General features: G+C 42.3%; 1 protein-coding gene across 4 annotated transcripts in view; it reads left to right on the forward strand.

Moving 5' to 3' along the window:
• The window catches only part of eva1aa (eva-1 homolog A, regulator of programmed cell death a), a 64,066-nt gene that overhangs the window by 42,347 nt on the left and 2,326 nt on the right, over positions 1–19,393 (forward strand). For 3 of the 4 annotated variants that reach the window (XM_031875477.1, XM_031875479.1, XM_031875480.1), the window contains 2 exons: positions 15,934–16,077; positions 18,661–18,843. In XM_031875477.1, the coding sequence (XP_031731337.1) occupies positions 15,934–16,077; positions 18,661–18,843 (327 nt within the window). The remainder of the gene's footprint in view (positions 1–15,933; positions 16,078–18,660; positions 18,844–19,393) is intronic. The other variant, XM_031875478.1, reaches the window with a different exon arrangement.

Raw genomic sequence — 19,393 nt, forward strand, 5'->3', positions numbered from 1 at the left:
AGTTTGCAGAGCCGGCCCGGTCCCTCCCAAACCACAAGGGGCTCTTTGTTTGTAATTTATGAATTAGTGTGTGGTTTGGGTTACGAGAAGAGAGGGCGGGCCAGAGGCTTGACGGCACAGGAACAGGAACAAGCCCAGCCCGCTCCAGCGCTCGTTTTGATTAGCTGGACGTTAACTCGCTTTTTGTTTATTACTCCCGATCAGCAGTCTGGATGTCCTCTGGACATGGAGGGAGAGATTGAGATGACAGTAGAAAGGATTAATGGGGAAGATGAGCGGTCGTCTGTTTTTTTTTCTTTTTTCTCTCTTTTGCACCCCTTTCGCGCCACACACAGAGTTGTGACGTCATGTTTGACAATGCTGTGATGATCTGTGCAAACTGCCTCCGGCCGTCAGATTAGGCCGGCTGCTCAGTTGTGAAAACAGAAAGTGCAGGAAGTCAGACCTTGTTGTCTCTCTGTGATCTTTAGAACTTGGCATGGCTTCATACCCTCCTACTTGGAGAACTCTTTCTGCCATCCATTGGCTTATTTTTACCCTTTTTCATCAAGTAGTTGTATTTACTTTGTCTGGTCTGAATGGAACCTGGTGCAGTACTAAGCTTTGGCCTGGTTCTCTCACAGAAAAGCAAAGCCCTCTTTTCTTTCCCAGCCCCATTTTTTTCTTCTCCACCCTTGGTTTGATTTTATCCTTTTTTCGTCTGTGTTTTCTGTTTTTGAAGCATGCGTTCCCCATGGCTTCAACTCTCCTGAAGGAGTGTTTTCTTTTTTCCTTCCTCCCTACTGCTCTGCCATCCTTCCTTGGTCCTTCCTTCCTCCCTACTTCCAGAACAAATCTTTTTTTAACAAAATACAAGTCATTTTGAAGTGTATGAGGAGACAACTGGGTCTCCTGATAGCCAAAGCAGATGTGCCCCCCCACCCCCCAATAGCTTCCTGGCAGTCTTCAGCACCAACATGCAGCTGCTTGCATGAGGTGCTGGGGCTCTCCTGTCCCCCATATCTCACCCTATACCCACCCCCACCCCCCAACATCTCAGTAATACCTATACATACCATTATCTGTGTGGCTTTGGCCCCAGACCACCTTTCTTCTACTGTATGTCCCCAGTGTCTCTACTCCCCAATCATAGCAGCCAGAGAGCCCCAGTCTCACTATTAAACACCGCAGTTATGTGTAAGCTGACGTTACAGACTATAGTTCTGCTTCCGAAGCCCTTTGTACTTTTTAGTTCATCTACAAGATCTTTTCCTTTTCTCTTGGGCCAATTCTTTAAAAAAAAAAAAAAAATTTGCAAACAGTCTTCTCCTCGAGGAGCAGTGTTTTATCACTCCTCTGATATCGGTGTTATTGCCCAGACTGGTTCTGGATGGAGGGATTTGAGGAGCCTCATAGCTGTAGGGAGTCATTTATCTGCCGGTGAGATTGTGTAAGTCCCCTGGATCAGCGGATCCTGCTACATTTTAAAAGGTCAGCGAGGTGGGAGAAGGAAAAAATGTGCACATGGAGATACGCACAGATATGAACACCTGAGGATCCAAAACACACACTTACATATAAACCTATGCGCTGCTGTGATGCGTCTTTGTAAGTTTTGTTTAATGTTGCAATGGCAAGAATTGCGTTGCATTGATAGCAAGCATATACACTATTGATAGCTGCAATATGCAGTTATCCAGAAAGTATTTTCAGCAGATGTTCTGCCTTTTTAGTTGCCGTTTAGCAAACTATGCTCATCCAGGGAAATAAATTTTCTCTCCATGGCCCCCTAGTCAGGGTGAAGGATGCTGCCCGTGTGTGTGTGTGTGTGTGTGTGTGTCCCCTGCTGGCCTTAAGAAGAACCTTCACAGTAGTCCAGTTAATTAAACCGGCACATTGCACCATGAGCAGGGCAGAAAAAACAGTGTTGAGGTGCATGCCAACCATGTGTGTTCATGTTAGTGTTTTGCCAAAGGTGTGTGTGTTTGCTGACTTGCCTGTCCAGTCAGGTCTGTGTGTACCAGACGTGGGTTAAAATGGATGGGTGGTGTTTGACGTATACTGGAAGTTGCGACAGCTTGAAAGTCAGAGACGGAGTAAGCATTTCTCTGACAGCTGCCCTAATGCAGTAACTACGCAAAAAAGTTTTAGTACACAATAATGCAAACAGGATTGTTCAGAGTTTTCTTTTTAGATTCATTCTTAAAATTCTGTATTTCCAAAACAAAGTGTTTAAATTAACCCAAGAAAGAAACACTTCACTAAAATCCTCATTGCATTAAATGTTAAGATGTTTTGTTTTTTGCCATCAGTGATTTGCTGAGTATGTGTTGATTCTTGCCAGCACGTATTACTGTTGGATTTGGGGGAAGGAGTAATGCTGTTTTTCTCCTCGTAGGGGACTGGCATGGAGTAGCATGTGGTGTTTCTTTACAGCTCTCCCTCACGTTCCCCTCTCCTCCCCCTCAGTTCACCCTGCCTCACTCCCATTAAACTCAATTTGTTCTGAGAGTCACTATGAGTCCAGAAACATGTGCTGCACGGGCTGAAGAAGGCAAAACAACTTGATTTAGAGGAGGATTTAGTGGCATAGTGGGAAAAAGAAAGAGCTGTTGGCTCAGAGAGGAGAGATATAAATGGAGAGAGGGAGAGACATTTATAACATACATTTCAATAGTTAATCATCAGCCTACAGTTTGAATGTATAAAATGCAGTGCTTTTTACGACCTTATTAAATTGAGAGAGAGAGAGAGAGAGAGAGAGATAAACAAAAAGAGAGACAGTGAGAGGAGAAGAGACAGAGCACTCCTTTCATATCAACAAAGTGGTTCATGCTTTTGCTCAGTTGACTCGTTATTAGAAGTCTGGAGACTTTCAAAAAGCCCAAACATTCTTCAACAATCCACAGAGACTTCCAATAAAGGTTGAAATGTTTAGTGGGTGCCAATTTAATGAAGAAGAGACTCTGAGTGGAGGTTTCTATTGAAACGTGTAATAAGTCCGCCCACATTTAGAAGCTTTTAATATACAGTAAACATGTGTTTTGGGTTGCTTTGCCTTAGTAATTTTATCGCTGCTGTATTTCAGGTTTTAGAAATTAGCAGACGTGCTTAATGATGTCTGTGGATTTTACAGCCAAGGGTTTTTGAATGAAGCAGTAAATGACCAGCTGCAGATGCTCGGCAAGTTGTCAGATGTCTGCCAGTTGAAGAAAGAACATCTGCTGTGAAGTAAATTTGTGTAAGTGAGCACCAACTGTTTGGGGCTGAATCCCAATGCTGTCTCAACTTCAAGATTGGTAGGCAATATTTATATAATACAAATAGCTACTGGTGTTAGAAAGGAGACAGACATTTGGAGGTGGTTTACTGTTACAGGATATTGGCTTGAAGTAAAGTATAATTGTTGGTTTAGATATTGATATTTCATTAGTACCTTATTCGTATCTTTATTCGCAGTTTAGTTGCATTACATGCTCAAATATCAAGTAGAGGAGCCTGATATCAGACAAATGAATCAATTACCTCAGAATCTTTTAGGGTTCCTGACTGAAGACCTTTTCGTGACATTGTAGACAGCAGATGATCTGACATGGGCATGAAGAAGCTTCACAAGGATACAAATCTGAGATTAAAGAGTCGGAAAAACACAGAGCTCAAGCAAACATGTGATGTATCATGACCTTAAATGGCCGGGGTTAGTCCACTTATCAATGTGTCCTCTGTGCAGGGCGGCCTTACTATATATTGATCTCTGATTGTTGCTTTGAGGGTCAAAGGTTATCTGCCATCAGCAGCTGATGTGTCAGTACTGTGTACCTGGCGACGGTCAGGAAGTCGTTTTGGAAGTTATCTGTTGAATGTGTCTGATGGTGTTCAAGCATCACTGATCAGTAAACTTTTGTCTGTCATTCTTGCATTAGGGTTCCACATAAATTGGTTTATAATCAGCTTGCCCCGTAAAAGAAGTTGTGGTTTTAAGGGGAGTTATAACCAGGAAGTAGCCAGGCTACGTGGCTAAACGGATTAAACAAACAAGATGCAAACTAATTTAGAGATTCAGAGGTTCTGGTACGTGTATTTTTTCTTATTTTTAGACAGAGCCAGGCTAGCTGTTTCCAGTCTTTATGCTAAGCTAATCGCCTCCTGGCTCTAGTTAAACATATTTTACAGAAACTAGAGTGGATCTTCTCATCTAGCTCTCTGCAAGAAAGCAGTAAGAGCGTTTCTCAAAATGTCAATATTCCATTGACTTTAAAGCTTTTATCATGACATATGTAACCTATTCTCTCTAATAGATTCTGAATGTTAATGTTAAAAGCAGCACTTGATAGGAATACTATTCCTCAAAGGCTTAAAAATATATTCTCACCCATTGGGATGTGTTCTAAATAGCCTGCAGGCTCTGCGCCGTAGCCTAGACCAGTACAGTAGAGCCAGGCTGGGCTGTTATTTAAAATTCTCCCAGAGAACCCCATCACTGTGATCTCCAGCCAGAGCCCACTGATCTAGCCTCCAAACACCACCGCGGCCTCACTCTTCCTTTTCCTTCCAACCGAGGATGAAAGGATGATAAAAGGAGGGATGGAGGGAAGAAAAGGGGAGAGAAGCATTCTCTCTGGCCTTCTTTGGCATGTTCTTTTTTTCATCTTTTTTTTTTTACCCAGCAGGCCATCTGTTTCCTGTCTGCAACATGACACCAGCACCAGATCTGCTACTCTTGAGGTGTGTGTGTGTGCTATTGGAGGCTTTATGATTAGCTACCTAATACAGCTGGTTATTTATGTTGGTACAAAGTGGCCCATGTGCTCTCATGTGATTGAAGTCTGACATGCTTCGCCCCAAGTGTGTGGGAACCGCTGACTTGTGTATCATTGATTTATATCGAGTAATCTCATTGGCTGATGTGATGTGGTAAAGCAGCATTTTCTCGCATTGTGCCTTCTAGAGTCACGCAAATACACTGTCTTTTTCACACTTATTTGTATGGAACAGTGTGAAATAACGTGTACTCTAATCAAGTATGTAGTACGGTAATAGTGGGTGTTTTGTCTGACCACTGTTAGGTCTTGTGTACCCTTGAATGGGGCAGTCTCTGTTTGGATCTTGGCTTTTCTCCACTATGAACAGTAATAGAGCTGGCTGCATGAATCTGGATATTTCACTTGCTTTTTATGACAATGAAGGAGGTGTGAAAGCCATTCAGCTTAACTGTCATTTTTTTCAGTTACTGTTTAAGTGGTAAGTTGGCATCTTGGCATTAGAGAGCTTATCCTACAAATGACAAAGATCGGACTCCCCTCTCCATCAGCTAAAAGCAGCCTCAGGTCTCAGTCTGCCTTTCACTTTTTCACTCTCTTTTCCCCTTTCTCACCCTTTCAGACGGGGATTTTCCACCTCTGGGCCCACACTGAAAAGCTGGACGTCTGTCTCTGCCAGTGTGTTTGTTTTTAATCGACGTACATAATGACGTCCGTCAGCTAATGCGAAGCCAGACCTCCAAGTTGCGTTTGTTTAGCGAGGCCGCTGTGGATCCAGCTCTCCGTGGCCAAACCAGACATATTTTGGGATGCTACTTTTATGCAATCCCAAAATGTTGGGAGCTTGCCTGCTGAAGTAAGCAAACACACATCAGGGCTCTGTTGTTGTCTGTGCCAGATTCACTCTAGTTTAGGCAGCATTGAAATACCGACCCAGAACGGCAAGGAGGTCGATTTCCAGCCGCTATTTTTTGAAACATTTCTTAAGCTAGTTAGCATTCTGCAAATTCAGCCACAGAGAGAGAAACAGTAGTGCTGTCAGAACAAAGGTTGCAATAACTGCACTTGATTTCTTGCATGATCAAAGTACAAAGATTTTGAGACATACAGCTGCTCTTTAGTAATGTGACAGACAACCACATGCTCCATGTTTTGATCACAAGATTTCATTAGCCTAATAATGAAGAAAGTCTGTCAGTGTTAATATGACAGATGCCCTATAAAGGTCAGTGCTGATTCCTTCATGGGTGGTCCTCCAGCTTCTGAGAATCATTTTACTGTGAACTCTGGCTCGTCAGATGTTGGCATATCCTAGGCCCTGCATGCATTAAATGTTACAGTGAAATTATTGTGGCATAACAAAGTACTGTGGCTCTGTTTGAATTTAACAAAATCCACTCTACAGCAACTCTAAAGCTCACTACTTAACGTGTTATATCTCATTTGTTTCATCCATGAAAAAACAAAGTGAAACTGTTAACTCGCCATATTACAGAGGGTTAAATGCTGGACGATTTCTTCGCAGGGAGTCTCCGCTTGTTCCCTGCAACAGCCAATCTAAACTCTCAGCAAGAAATGATGTACACTTATTTCCTAAAATGTCAAGCTACTGCTATATATTTGGGTCTGGCTGTCCCTCATATGTCTCCTTTCCTAGTGTCATTTGTAATCCTCAAGTACGTAATAAGTATAATACTTTCGGACATAAATATAAATATTTCAGACTATATGTTTTAAAGCTGATTGGTCTGCAAAGTCATCATTTTTTTCCTCCCTCCTCTTTCCATCCCTCCCACTCTGACTTCCTATCTTCTTCTGTCTCGGGGTTGAATATATGTGCTGAAAAGGTGTTCTGTGTAATGTATGTGAGACTTAAAGTGTCAAGTGTTGACCCGTGTGTCAGTATATGCTTGTGTGAGTCTGTTTTATGTCAAAGCGGCACCGAAACCCCCCGCAGCAAAGAGACACATCCATCGCAGATCAAATAGCATTTCTTAACTCCGTAAGCCACAGTTGGCCCATTGTCGGAAGGGTTCTGCATCTGTTTGATATCGTAAAGATTTAGAGCACAGCTGGAATGAAAATACTGCCGTCTGGGGATCGAGGAGAGAGATCTTCTCAGCTGCGACAAGGGGTTAACTTCTGTTGGGTAGAAAGTTATTAGTCGCTGTCTTCAGGGTTGTAATGATAAAGAAGGGTAGATAAAGCTACTCTATCAGCCTATCCTTTCGCCCCTCTGCTTTTTTGTCATGCTTACATTTACATGTATAGATGTATTGCACATTCTCTTTTTCACAATGATCAGGGATATTTCAGAATGAAGAAAAAGTTGATGTTTTATAACCAATAGATGAGGTAACTAGATAGAGGCAACTGTGAAGTTAGCTCTTTACAACCTCTTTCCCTATTAAGGAGAATGGGACACAACTAATGCATGAATGTTGCTCGGATCACCAAAAAGTAACAGCTCTATAGGAACAGAGCTATTGATATGACTGTTGATGCAGCCCTTTCGGACGCATGTCCCTCCACTTATCTCTGATTCATTTGTCTGGTTGAATTGCCCTCTGAATGGGGCATTCTGGGATGCAGTCAATTTGAGGCTGGCTCCTACATTTTTCCCTTCGAAAACTTTTTCAATGAAATTTCTAAGGTAGCAGGAAGACAAGTTTATGAGTCTATTTAGCAGTTCCAAGGACAAAAGACATGCATTGCTTTTAGACATTGATGTCGGCAGTTCGAGTCTCTGGTCTTTAGCTGCTAGCTGTCTCCTCTGCTGCATCACCCGGATCCGCCTCAGCTCCACCGACGATCCACCTCTTTGCCCATTTTCGTATTAGCTGTAAGTTAAGCTGCGTCGTCACTGCCAAGATGGCGACGGTTGGGTCCCATCTACTTTGAGCTCAACAACGGATCTTCAGAAACCTATGGGTGACGTCACAGAGACTATGTCAATACTTAATAAAGTCTATGATTCTTGCAGACAAGGATAATGCATCACGTTTAGCAACTCATTCACTGATTCTTACCAGAAATAACAAAGTACGGGTTTGATAACGCCCTTAATTCCCGTGTTGTTTGAGTGATTTGATGATCACTCTGTGTTCACAGGATACAAAGGTCTCAGTGGTCACAAACCAAACAGTCCTCGAATTTGCGAAGGAAACTGAGGGGTAACACAGTTTGAAGCCACTAACAGGTGTATAGTTTGCGTAAATCCTCATGGGTGATACATTTGAGAGGAGGTCAGTGTTTTGTATGCTTTTACCCTCCACTGCAGCTCTGGCTGCATGTTTGACATGTGTGTTTCCATGTGCTTGTACAGGATATTCAATCAAGACTTAAAGACTTTCGAGGTGGTTTGTAATGTCTTAACTCTGTTAGCTCAGTTTCATTATCTAATCACAGCCGTGCAGTTACGGACTGCAGGATCTCTGATGTCCCTCCGGCACTTCAGCCACGGCAGCAGGTGTTTGTTTTAAAGACTGGTGTAAAAGTGTCTCTGGCAGCTTCTGTGTCTATCACTCCTCTCGTATGGACATGCATCTGCATCTGTTGTGGCTCAAGCTGTTTTAAGACCATGGCTAAGTTGACAGGGGCAGAAGAAGGAGACAGGACACAGTGTGGATGTAGCAGGAAATATAGACATGAGGACAAACGGATAACCAGCTGTACCCGAAATGTCTCAAATGCTAAAGCTTTGGGCCACGTTGGACACATGCATTTCCAAAACTGGAGATATATCATCATCTATGGACCCAATGAGTGTACGGCTGGCAATATAATCGTAACAAGCAGTGTGTTTTTGTAAGAAACCAATTTAGAACATTATATGTATTCAGTGCTCCTGTGTGCCAAGAAACCCAAGCTGTAAGGGGAGAAAGGAAATGTTTATGGAGGTTCTTATTCTCTCTTCTCTCATCTGTTCTCTCCTCTCTCGATCACAAACAGCTGCTCAGTGTAGCCTGTGATAGCACCCGCCTACTAAAGTCTATTTTCGGAGTTGGTTCTATTAATAGCCTCTAGCAGAGTAATGTCAAAAGTCTGCTCAGAAGGGACAAGTTCGGTCCAGTGTAGGGCTGGCTATCAAACCTTTTTATTTAGGAGAAGTTCTTGAATAGCTGCTTATCTTTTGACAGCATTGGCTTCTTTGGCAAATTCAAAAATTATAATTTGTGTTGGCATTATCAACAAAAATCTCAAACAATACCTGGCTGAAGTCCAGTGTTGAAATAGTAGACTAAACAGAAGGTGAAGGGTAATATGCATGCGTGTGTGTGCACTTGTGGCGATAAGACCGATGACAGACTCAGGCTGACCTAGACCTTACCGTCTTTATCTCTGTCCAGGCCTGACTGCTAATATGGCCCAGCACCTTGTCAACACACAGAGAGAAAAGAAACATGCCTCCCTTTCTTATACACATGCGAACACGCCAACTCCCACACACTACATAGGGTTTCTCTGTGGAAGAGTTAAGGTATAACTCAGCCCGCATGCTACTGTGATTCACCCTCACTTAGGGCTCGTCTAATTACCTGACAATGACAAGACTCAGAAGCACTTATGATGGACAAACACTGTATGAGGCAGGTGGTAGTGTTTTACCAAAATGGTAAAGAGTGTGCATCAAATCATAGAGCATGTAATGACACACACATGCTAAAACTATCCCTGCTGTGTTATTTTGTTGTCCTCCGTCATTTCTCACAATGCCTTCTAATCTAATCTAGTCATTTCTGGTGTTTACTGAAAAGCCAATGGGTCATGGAGGGGCTCTTACACGTGTCACTCTGACATCATACTCTTATTGCCTCAACTCAACAAGTGTGCATATTGTACATTCAATATAGTGAGATTCCCTATTTAAAACGTTTTAAATAAACTTCAGGGACATTCCAAATACACCAGGGATGCATGTTGCAACGCCTCAACCGTGGTATTGCCTCTCAATTAACTTCTTTAATGGAGTTAGTTTTATCAAAGAGGCCCATTCATGAAGTTAGGTGCAGACCTCGGTGAACTCTCCGTTATTGGATGGAGTGAAGTGGATCTTGCTCCACAGGCATCTCTGATAACATTTTGGAGCTTTTTTGTTTATCCATTTTTGACTTCTTGTTTAATGTTGTTTTTTGAAGTTTGTTTGTAAAATGTAGGTACATTCAGTATTAAACGTTGGAACACATAATGTAATAAAAACTAGACTGATCCCAAAGCGTTTCGCCATACTCGCAGCCTTCTTTATTTAGTGATGCTTGGTGCCATGTTGTGACTTAAAAACAGGACATTGGTCAGGTGGTAACATCATGAATTGTTAAGTTTTGATGGATGTAAGTAAACCTTGAGTTTATCACAGTATTAATTTCTGCTTCAGTTCAGTTTTTAAGGCGCGTATATCTTGAGAGGGGGCTACTTTTAGCTAGTCATAGGTTATCTTTCACCAAAACGCCAGACATTCCTCAGGTCCCAGTAGATTTTAAGTGTTGATTTTATAAACTGCCGTGTGCGACCAGCTGTTGCTGTCTGCTAAAGATAGCACCATTGTTTAGATCAGCCGTGACATATGTTGGAACATGCTTGTTGAATGTTGCTGACTTTATTTCTGCCGCGATTGTGTGTAGACAGATTCTGCCACTAGCTGTTCCTCTCCCTCTGTTCCATGTCAGCAACAACAAATGACAATGTCTGTCATTTCACAACCTCAGCAGCTCTCTCTCACCCAATCAAAAACCCAGCATCCCATTACCTCACAACTCTGATATGAAGGAGTGACTTAGGCGAGCGAGTGAATTTGATGATTCAGCGTTGGTCACATCCTTGTTGACCCAATGGAACATCAGATAATGAAGAGGCAGTGCTGACTTCGACAGTGCTCCCAACTCTCCCACGTCCAGCCGATATAGACCTGGAAATATAAACATTAGCACCATCTGAGGGTGGCAGAGATCAAGTCTAGCCAACACAGAAATACCCTGATTTCTTTTAAAAGTAGCAGATTGGTGAAGAAATTATTGTATGTCTCAGATGAGCCCAGATAACAGTTGAGCAGTTGTCAGAAAATTGTGCTGGGCTCAAGAGAAGCTCCAGTTATTGATTATGACAAGCATTCAGGCTGTGAACAGTAGAATCGGACAAGCTGACCATGGTAGGTGCAGGCGAACAAAATTGCCATGATTAGGTTGGATTCACTGATGATGAAAATCTAGGAGACAATGGATGTGTATTTGTGTAAAGTGATTATCACACTCAAACCCTCCTCTTTGTGCATGTTTCAAACCGGGCTGGAGGTTGCGGATATTATCAGAAGTGAAGACATCAGTCGGATTCTTGTCTGCGTGGGGTCTGAGGGGGGAGCTCCACAAGTGAGGGATTTTCTCACTGATTGTTATGACCCCACACTGTCAACAGAGCATCTATTCCTGTCTCTGCATCCACGGTAAAGACGCCAACTGTGTGCGCGTGTGCGGTGTGTGAGGAGTGTTTTTAAATAGTCAAAACAGCTGGGATTTTGTAGTCTCACTGCCGATTGTGGTGAAGTGAGAGTGATTACGTTCACTGCCCGGGCTGTGGCATCTGTACGTGTGTTTGTGTGTATGTGTGTTGCATTTGTGGGTGTCTCACAGCAGAGTGATGTGTGTTATCCATTAACGTAAATGGGGGAAAAAATCTGAATGTAGGGCAGGGGGCTCAGGGAGGCAGGATGGGGGGGTTGAGCTCTCTCTCCAAACTGGAATGTACTCCCGACCTTCACTAACCCGACTCTGGATGCTGTTAGACTATGTCACCATCCAGCTATGTCTTGCTTTAGTAGAATATACCTGTATTATATTAAAGAACACTGCATGAGCACAAGCCTCTTTAGCAGACGGAGCTTGTCACAAGAAGCTCCTGCCAACTAAGGGCTTTTCTAGCCGGCATTAAATCCACGCTGACTTGATTTCTTGAGACCGCTGATTTGATTACGCATTCATGCATCTGAGCCAAAAAACATAAGCTGAACTTTTCCTGGATCTCCAGACTTTGAGACTTGGTTCTCATAACTTTCTATAAAGGTTCTCCAGTTTTCCACGAGTGGCCTTAGATGGGCTCCAGAAGTGCTTATGGGGTGGATTAGGCGTCTTAGACAGTTTGCTTACTGGTAACATTCCCAACTTATATTCATTGTTTGTCTATAGATTTTAAAAGACAACTTCGTCATTTTATAAATGTGACCGCTTGAAATTTATGAGACAAGTATGTTAAAATATCATCCAATATAAAACGTATGGCATGTTTTGGGAAAATTGTCGACTGTCATGTAAATTAGATTAGTTTATAGCTAATGGGTAAAACTCTCAAAACCACTGGTATGCTCCTTTATGCCTCCTTTTAAGGTTACCACAGTCCCTGTGTATGTTGTAACTCTCTAGCAGACACACACACACATAGACTCGCAACAAAAGCTAATAAAGTAGTAGAGAAGGTTAGATGCCCACACTAACATCAAAATGGAGCAGAACCAGAAAAAAACCCACAGCCCAGACCACCAGTCCCTTGATAGAGTTCACATTACAAAGTCTACTTTGTGTAGACGAGACGAGAATGAGTGTGTTAATCATGTGCTATGGCACGCATGCAATTAGACATACAGCCATTCATTTTCGCAGTGTGAGGTCGGGGTAGTGCATTCATTTGTGGGAAGATAAACATGACGGTAACGCCTCAGGTTGGCTCAGGTCAGGGTGGTTTGTATATCTCTGTGCCACTCACACGTTCACGTTCATGTACTGTGCCATCCACATCTAAGCAATACACAATTGTATCTACATATACAATATACAATCCATCTCTTGCTTGTAAGGCTGTCAAACAAATCCAATCAGCTACTGTCAGCCGGATACTGTTAGAGTGTTACGCTGAGTGTTCAAGAAAAAGAGAGAAGAAGAATGCAATCTCAACACCTACAGCTTCTGCCCTATTCACCTTGCATGTTGCTCTGCAGGAAAGCCGTTAGCTCGGTAAAAAGTGGTTGTGTGCGTGTGTGTGTGGGTCGATGGGCTTGTGAATGTGAGCTTGCAGATATCTGCATGCCTGTCTGTCTGGTGTCTGAGTGGGAGACAGGAGAAAGAGCTAGAATAGAATACATTTTATGAGTCTAAGTGTGTCTATAAACAGTGATTTGAATTCTCGAGGCATTGCCTTTGTGTGTGTGTGTGTGTGTGTGTGTGTGTTTGTGTATCAAGTGCATGTTGGGTCTCTGACAGCGCTTTAATGTTGCAGATTAAGTAGACTCTGGTTGTGTGCTGATTGAAACCAGACGTTTTTGCTCAGACACATGCCCACATATGCCAGCACATTGTTTCAATGCCCTTTAAAAAAAAAAAAAAAATGCTATATATCCCTTTAGGAGAAAGGTATTACCCACAGTGTGATATATTTTTCATCTGATTTGGAACAAAACTCTCTATATCTCTATGTATGCCATCTCCTGTCATAAGTGTGTGTTGTTCACCCTATTTTACAGTTCCTCACACACTCTCCTTTTCTCTCCTTTGTCTTTTATGAATGTGCAGTACATCTCGATCAGTTGCACGTAATTCTTGATTCACCCAAGATAGAGAATGATTTAGATGAGTGCCACCATATTGAGACTTAAGCTCACAGAAAAGTCGTAGTGGCTGTCTTTATTCGGGCCAAAATCTCAGAGAGCTAAAGCAGACCAAGCATTAAAGAATGCCCTAAAACATTGACCCAGGTCTGATCTCATCTCGGATTTAGCATTGTTTAATATTGAACCCCTCTGGCGCACAGGACTTTGTCCCAACTGGGTTCTGCATCGGTCAGCACATGGCCCACAAACATATGCACATACAGACATGCACACACACACACACACGCGCTCTGGCGTGCAGAGCCCAGTGAAAACAAAGCTGGGCTCTGCCAGTGTAAACACCGCCCATTGTTACGGGCACTCTTTCCCGCCTCGTATCTTCGCTCCCCGTGGCGGTCCAGGGCCAAGAGGTACAGCGCTGGCACCGGTCCCGTTTAGTTGAGTTATATTGAGACTCATTTGCCATGCGTTTATGTGACCATGTCATTATAATGCAGGCTATAGAGTGTGATTTATGTCCTTGGTTTCTCTCCCTTGCACTCCTCTTTCTCTCTTTTACTCTTTCAGATTTTACTGCTTGGCTCCTTAAGTGTGGTTTGCGGCCGTTTGCTTCGAGGGGTTTTAGCTTTTTAACAATTATTTTTAGACAAGCAGCAGTCAATTCACTATAATGCACCAGCTTCTGCCAGCAAAGTAAGACCATAGACAACATGGGAAATGACTGTTTAGAAGGATAGATATGTAAAATGTTAAATAAGTGTGTTGGACTGTGTGTATACAATGCATGCACGTGTATGTGCATGTATCAGTTGGCCTTTAAGTATTTGAGCTTGTGTATCTCAATTATATGTCCCTTAATTGTGTTAAAATGTGAAAGAGTGTGCGGCGCATCATGGCGTTTCTCAGCTGTGACCCTGGGCCACATGTGCAGCCAATTAGGGCCAATCAGAAGGCTGTAATCAGGGCGTGGTGTGGGGATGGTGGCAGCGTGGCAGTGGGGGGAGTTTTAAGACCCATGATTAGTGTGTCAGACTGATGAGGAAGGACAGGGGAAGCTGCCGGGCCCAATCCCATTTCTTCATTCCTCTGCGTTCTTCACTTCCACATATGGAGCAGCTTTGTTTATTTAGTTTCTGCCAACCAGATCTGAATAAAATGAGGTTTCAAATTCTTGTGTTTTTAACCTATTTAGGCAACAGATTGGTGTGGTTTGCCACATGAGATGATGCAATTACAGAAAGGTATTTAAATGTAAGAGTATAGCTTTCTACAGCTGGCAACTCACCTAACACTATATGAATTCTCCTGATGCAGTATGGTGAGCCCATCTAAGCAGATTAAAACATACTCCGGCATCAATCTCCTGCTATTTCGCTGATAGGAGCTAGGAAAGCAAAGGCTGGAACCAGATTCACCAGCTATTTGAAGTCTTCCTCCTCTCACATGTTCATTGCTCCACAAAGCTTTCTGTGTATTGTACGATATGGTTGATGTACGGAAAATGAATTTGAGAGTACAGTACTACTTTTGTGTCTTTGTAAGGCAATTACTGCTATCATTGGCTGCACCACAGTGAAAGAAAAATGTTCGCAACTTTATGAAGTCAGTGGTTTAAGGAATACATTACTCAACGCAGTTAGATCATGCAGTGTTGGCACTATATATAGACACAGCTGTAATTCTTACGTGTGTGAGGGGAGGACTCCCATTTACGCAGCAATATGGCAATCAAATGGGGAGTTACAACTTTTATAACACTGCTGTGCACTTGCCATACACTTAAATTGCAGTATTAACATTTGCACAAACCACAACTGCCTCAAGATCATCTCTTTGGTACCAAAAGGCCACAGAAAACAAATTATGCAAGATGCAATAGAGCCAAGGCCATGTAGGAAGATAACTTCTTCCTAGCTTAGGTACAGGTGTACCACACAGCAACATCTATCTAGTCCCCATTTTTAAACTGCTCAGTGATGGCTGTTGTCATATCTGTGCATTTTACTCCTCACCAATCTAAAACACAAACACTGTATGTCATGATCTGCAGGATAAATGTCAGTAATCTTCCTATTAAAGTCTTTTCATCATAGCTTGTATTTGAAAAACAATCTTGCAATGTATCCAGGCCACAAGTAGTTTCCAGTGGAGGGAGCTTTGTGAGGCTGCTCCGCTTCTTCCTGCACTTTCATTGACTCTTGGTCCAGCATAGCTTTCGGGAAATCAGAGTGCAAGGTCAGAAGGAGTGTGTGAATCACGTCCATCAGGCTGTCTCATTCATAGCTCCTTACGCCTCCATTCACAACATACAGCCAATGAAATATAGACGATACAGCTATGTGCACACGAGGGAGAAGGCCTCCCCAAGAGGCAAAAAAATGATTGCAAGTTTTTTAATATTTACAGACTCAACTGCTTGTACTGATACATCTAAGATAAACAAATATAAGCAGATCATTTTTGTATAGCTCTATGCAGAACTGCAATAGAAACGACTGCTATATATGTCCTTTACAAATCGCCTAATTATCCTCGTTGTGTGTTTCTTTGATTCCCTTGTCCCCAAACTCCCCTCCTTTGCTCCACCTATCCTTCTCTTTGAAGTCCCAAAGAAGTTGCTGCAGGATCACGGACCCAGACCGCCGGTGTACTCCCCTCCACCCAGCGCCCATGACCCCAACATAGTGGGAGACAGCCCTCCGGAGGGGAGCTCAGTCAAAAGCTCTGACGCTGTTCCAGGTGAGCAAAGTGAGGAACACATAAGCTTTTTCACTCTCGCACACACTCAGGGCCTCCCATGGAGAGCAGTTAACACTAAACAGTCCCAAGGCCTCCCAGGCATCAAAAGAAACAGTATTTCAGGTCTCAAGTCAGGGCATATATGTATGTATATTTAAAGTCACACGGGTTCAAATGTTTCCATATGTATCCAACCAGAGCCATCAGTTTGGACCATTTATGATCATTGGTCTTAAAAATATACTGCTTTCCAAGAGCCAATGATGTGACCACTATATAACTCAGTCTGCTGTGCTATCTAACTCCCATAAAGAGAAAGAGGGAGAAGACAATGAAATGAAAGAGAGGAAAAAAAAGAGACACTAGCAAGGAAGGAAACTTGAACAAAGCTTTATTCATGAGGGATGGTGGCCTGCGTCCAGCACGCTAATTACTCTGCTCAGCGACCGGCACTGTACTGATTAGGAGGATAGACGGATGAATGAGGAGCTAAGAGAGGTGCGGACACGACATGTGTGCTGTGACGCATGAATGGCTTCCCTTCCTTGCACCGGCTTCAAAAACTGCACTGAAAGCTCATCTAGAAAAACCTGTTTCCATCCCTGATGCACCGACCAAGAAACATTAAACTGTAAATATATTATATTAAACTGTAAATATAGGTATCCTGATCGTCTCATTTCTCTTTGTTTATTTTCAACTGGACAGATTCGATCTTTCTGCTTGACCGACATGTTGTCAGTGTACAAAACAGCTGGATCACCATTTTCACAACATACTTCTTAAGGGAATAGGTCGACATTTTGGCAAATACACTTTCTTTCCCAGAAGTCATAAAACTTAAATTCTTGATTTTTCCCCTTCTCTTTTTACTTAACTCTCATGTGTTTCTCCATTATATGTATTTAGGTTGCTGGTTGTTTTTATGAGAACAATTTAATATTGCTTTGTGAGGCTTTACATTGGGTGAATTATTCAAGCCAGGTTTGTCATGGTAGCATCATCATATCAAATGGAAATGTTCTATCTGCCTGTATTTTCAGCCTGACTTGTTGGTGTCTTTGGAAACTTTAGGATCTTGTCTAGAATTTAAAATAACTTGTGAATTCGAACAGGACAGGACCATGTTGTAGAAATGAACCCACCCGTTAGAAGGGTAAAATAGGTTGAAGTTGTAAACCACAGGTTTTATTGTCTCCGTATTTGGTCTGCTTGTTGCCATGTGTTGTTTCTACACTGCAATTCCCAGAGATCATTTGGCCACGATGGTGTTTTCTTTTTACTGTAATTTTCTTTCAGTGAAGTCCTGTATTTGTTTTTGTCCCTTCTGCGATGATGCCAGTTGCAACTGGTCCTAACTACCCGGTTCCCCCTTCTGTCTGTTCTTAACACACATCTGTTGCTGATGCCGAAAACAATAAATACTGTAAATCACTCTCTGATTGAGACACATCAAGTTTGGTTCAAGGATTTATAATTGTTAAAATGTCATTGAATTGTTATTGTTAAATAAATGTATTATGAATAATGATTTCACCTGAAGACATCATGATAAAAGTATTTCATCATTATATATTCCGTTTTTTCTAGCACTGCTAGTGTTTTCGATTGAGAATTTTCCTATTTTTACGTGTGTTATTTGTGGTCTGTTGGTTGAATGTTAGCCGATGTGTGCGCCACAGCAGTGGGTCCAGGTGAAAACACCTTCTCAGTGAGCAATTCTCGTCTAAACTGCATTTATCAGATAAAGAGAGCCTGACACACCAAAGACACTCTGCAATTAGAGGTCATTGGTGTGTGTGACAGTTCACCGAAGCAAGCTCACCTACAGTAACAACAAAATAAAGCATGTGAATATGACTATGCACACAGAGTTACGGATTAGGTCGTTGAAGGCTTCTGTTCATTTTAAACACTTCTTCAGGTTAACTGGATGCAACTATCCCAAGAAAAATCTGTTTAAATCTAAGTGATCAAACCTCTCTGCTGATCTCAATTCCTCGACTTTTGCATACACCACAGAAGCCAGCGTGTAAACACAGAGAGAAGTCCTACTGTGATGAACATCCAGAGGAGGAAACAGTTGTTCTCATCTATAAATAGATTGTTTTCTGAGATTTTGGGGAAGCTTTTGAAATGTGCCAAAGTGCAAACTTTTCCCATGTGGTTGTATTGTTCCCTTAGACATGAGTCAGAATGAGTTTGACAGAAGCGGATATTGTGTTATCTTCTGAATCACACAACTCTCTGTGAACACATGTGTGTGTTTATGCGTCATTCATCTTTTTTACAGAAGCGTATCTCCTAAAATGGAAAACCGCTGTGAGACTGCAGATGACTCAGTGATCTGAATGCTGTAGTCACAATACCTCAGAGACAATACACTCCGACTTTACTGTAACTGAGCCCACCAGTGGCGCGATAATCTGACTGTGCACACTCCATACTTCTTGATCTCAGAGCGTAGTCATGTACAAAGGAAACTTTTCAAAAACATCTGTGTCTAAATAAAGAATTCAAATGCAAAATGAATTACCCTCTTAGAATGCAGTCTGCTTTGTGTTGTTAAACTGAACTTTTCTGCTTTTGCAGATAGGAAGAAGATTCGGGAGACTAACCCCAACGAGGAGAAGTTTTCAGAAGCAGAAGCTGGAGGAGGAGGTGGAGGAGAAAGTCCACTGCGACCCCCGGGCATGAATCCTATCATCAACTCCACCTCTAGCGCCAACATGGCGCTCATCAGCAACGCACTGGCGGCCTACAATTACATCTCAGGTAGGGGGAAGATTCCTATCATCGAGTGTGATCACATGAGTAGCCTAAATATGCTGGAAAGAATAACCGGACGTCTTTCCACTTCCAATGGAAAAGATGAAATTACACCACAGGGATCATTATTAGTCGAGATTAGAGCCGGATCTTAAGATTCAAGTATTTGAGTGTGTAGTTGTATGTGTGGTACATGTGTGTGGCACGCCATCCTTTGTGTAAAAAAAAAAACCCTGTTTCCTTTTTCTTGTTACTGAAAGGTATGTAAATGTAGTAAATGTTCTTGTTTTATGACCTCAAATAAACAGTCTATACGTAGTGAAATGCAGAAATCATGCCGTCAAATAACCTTAACTTCCATGACACATTAACTGTAATGTGAAATGGAAGTTGATCCTGTGCAAGATCAGCTTACTCAGCTTTAAACTTGTTAAAAATGCTGGATGCTGCCAGTGAATTGAATGTCAGCGAGGACTGTAACACATGATAGTTTTAGGTTGAAGACAAACAACACTACTCCAATCTGGAAGAGCTGTAAGCATCTATGAGCATGAAT

This window comes from Anarrhichthys ocellatus, unplaced genomic scaffold (genome assembly GCF_004355925.1).
Source record: "Anarrhichthys ocellatus isolate YVR2014 unplaced genomic scaffold, GSC_Weel_1.0 scaffold91, whole genome shotgun sequence".
Classification (NCBI taxonomy): Eukaryota; Metazoa; Chordata; class Actinopteri; order Perciformes; family Anarhichadidae; genus Anarrhichthys; species Anarrhichthys ocellatus.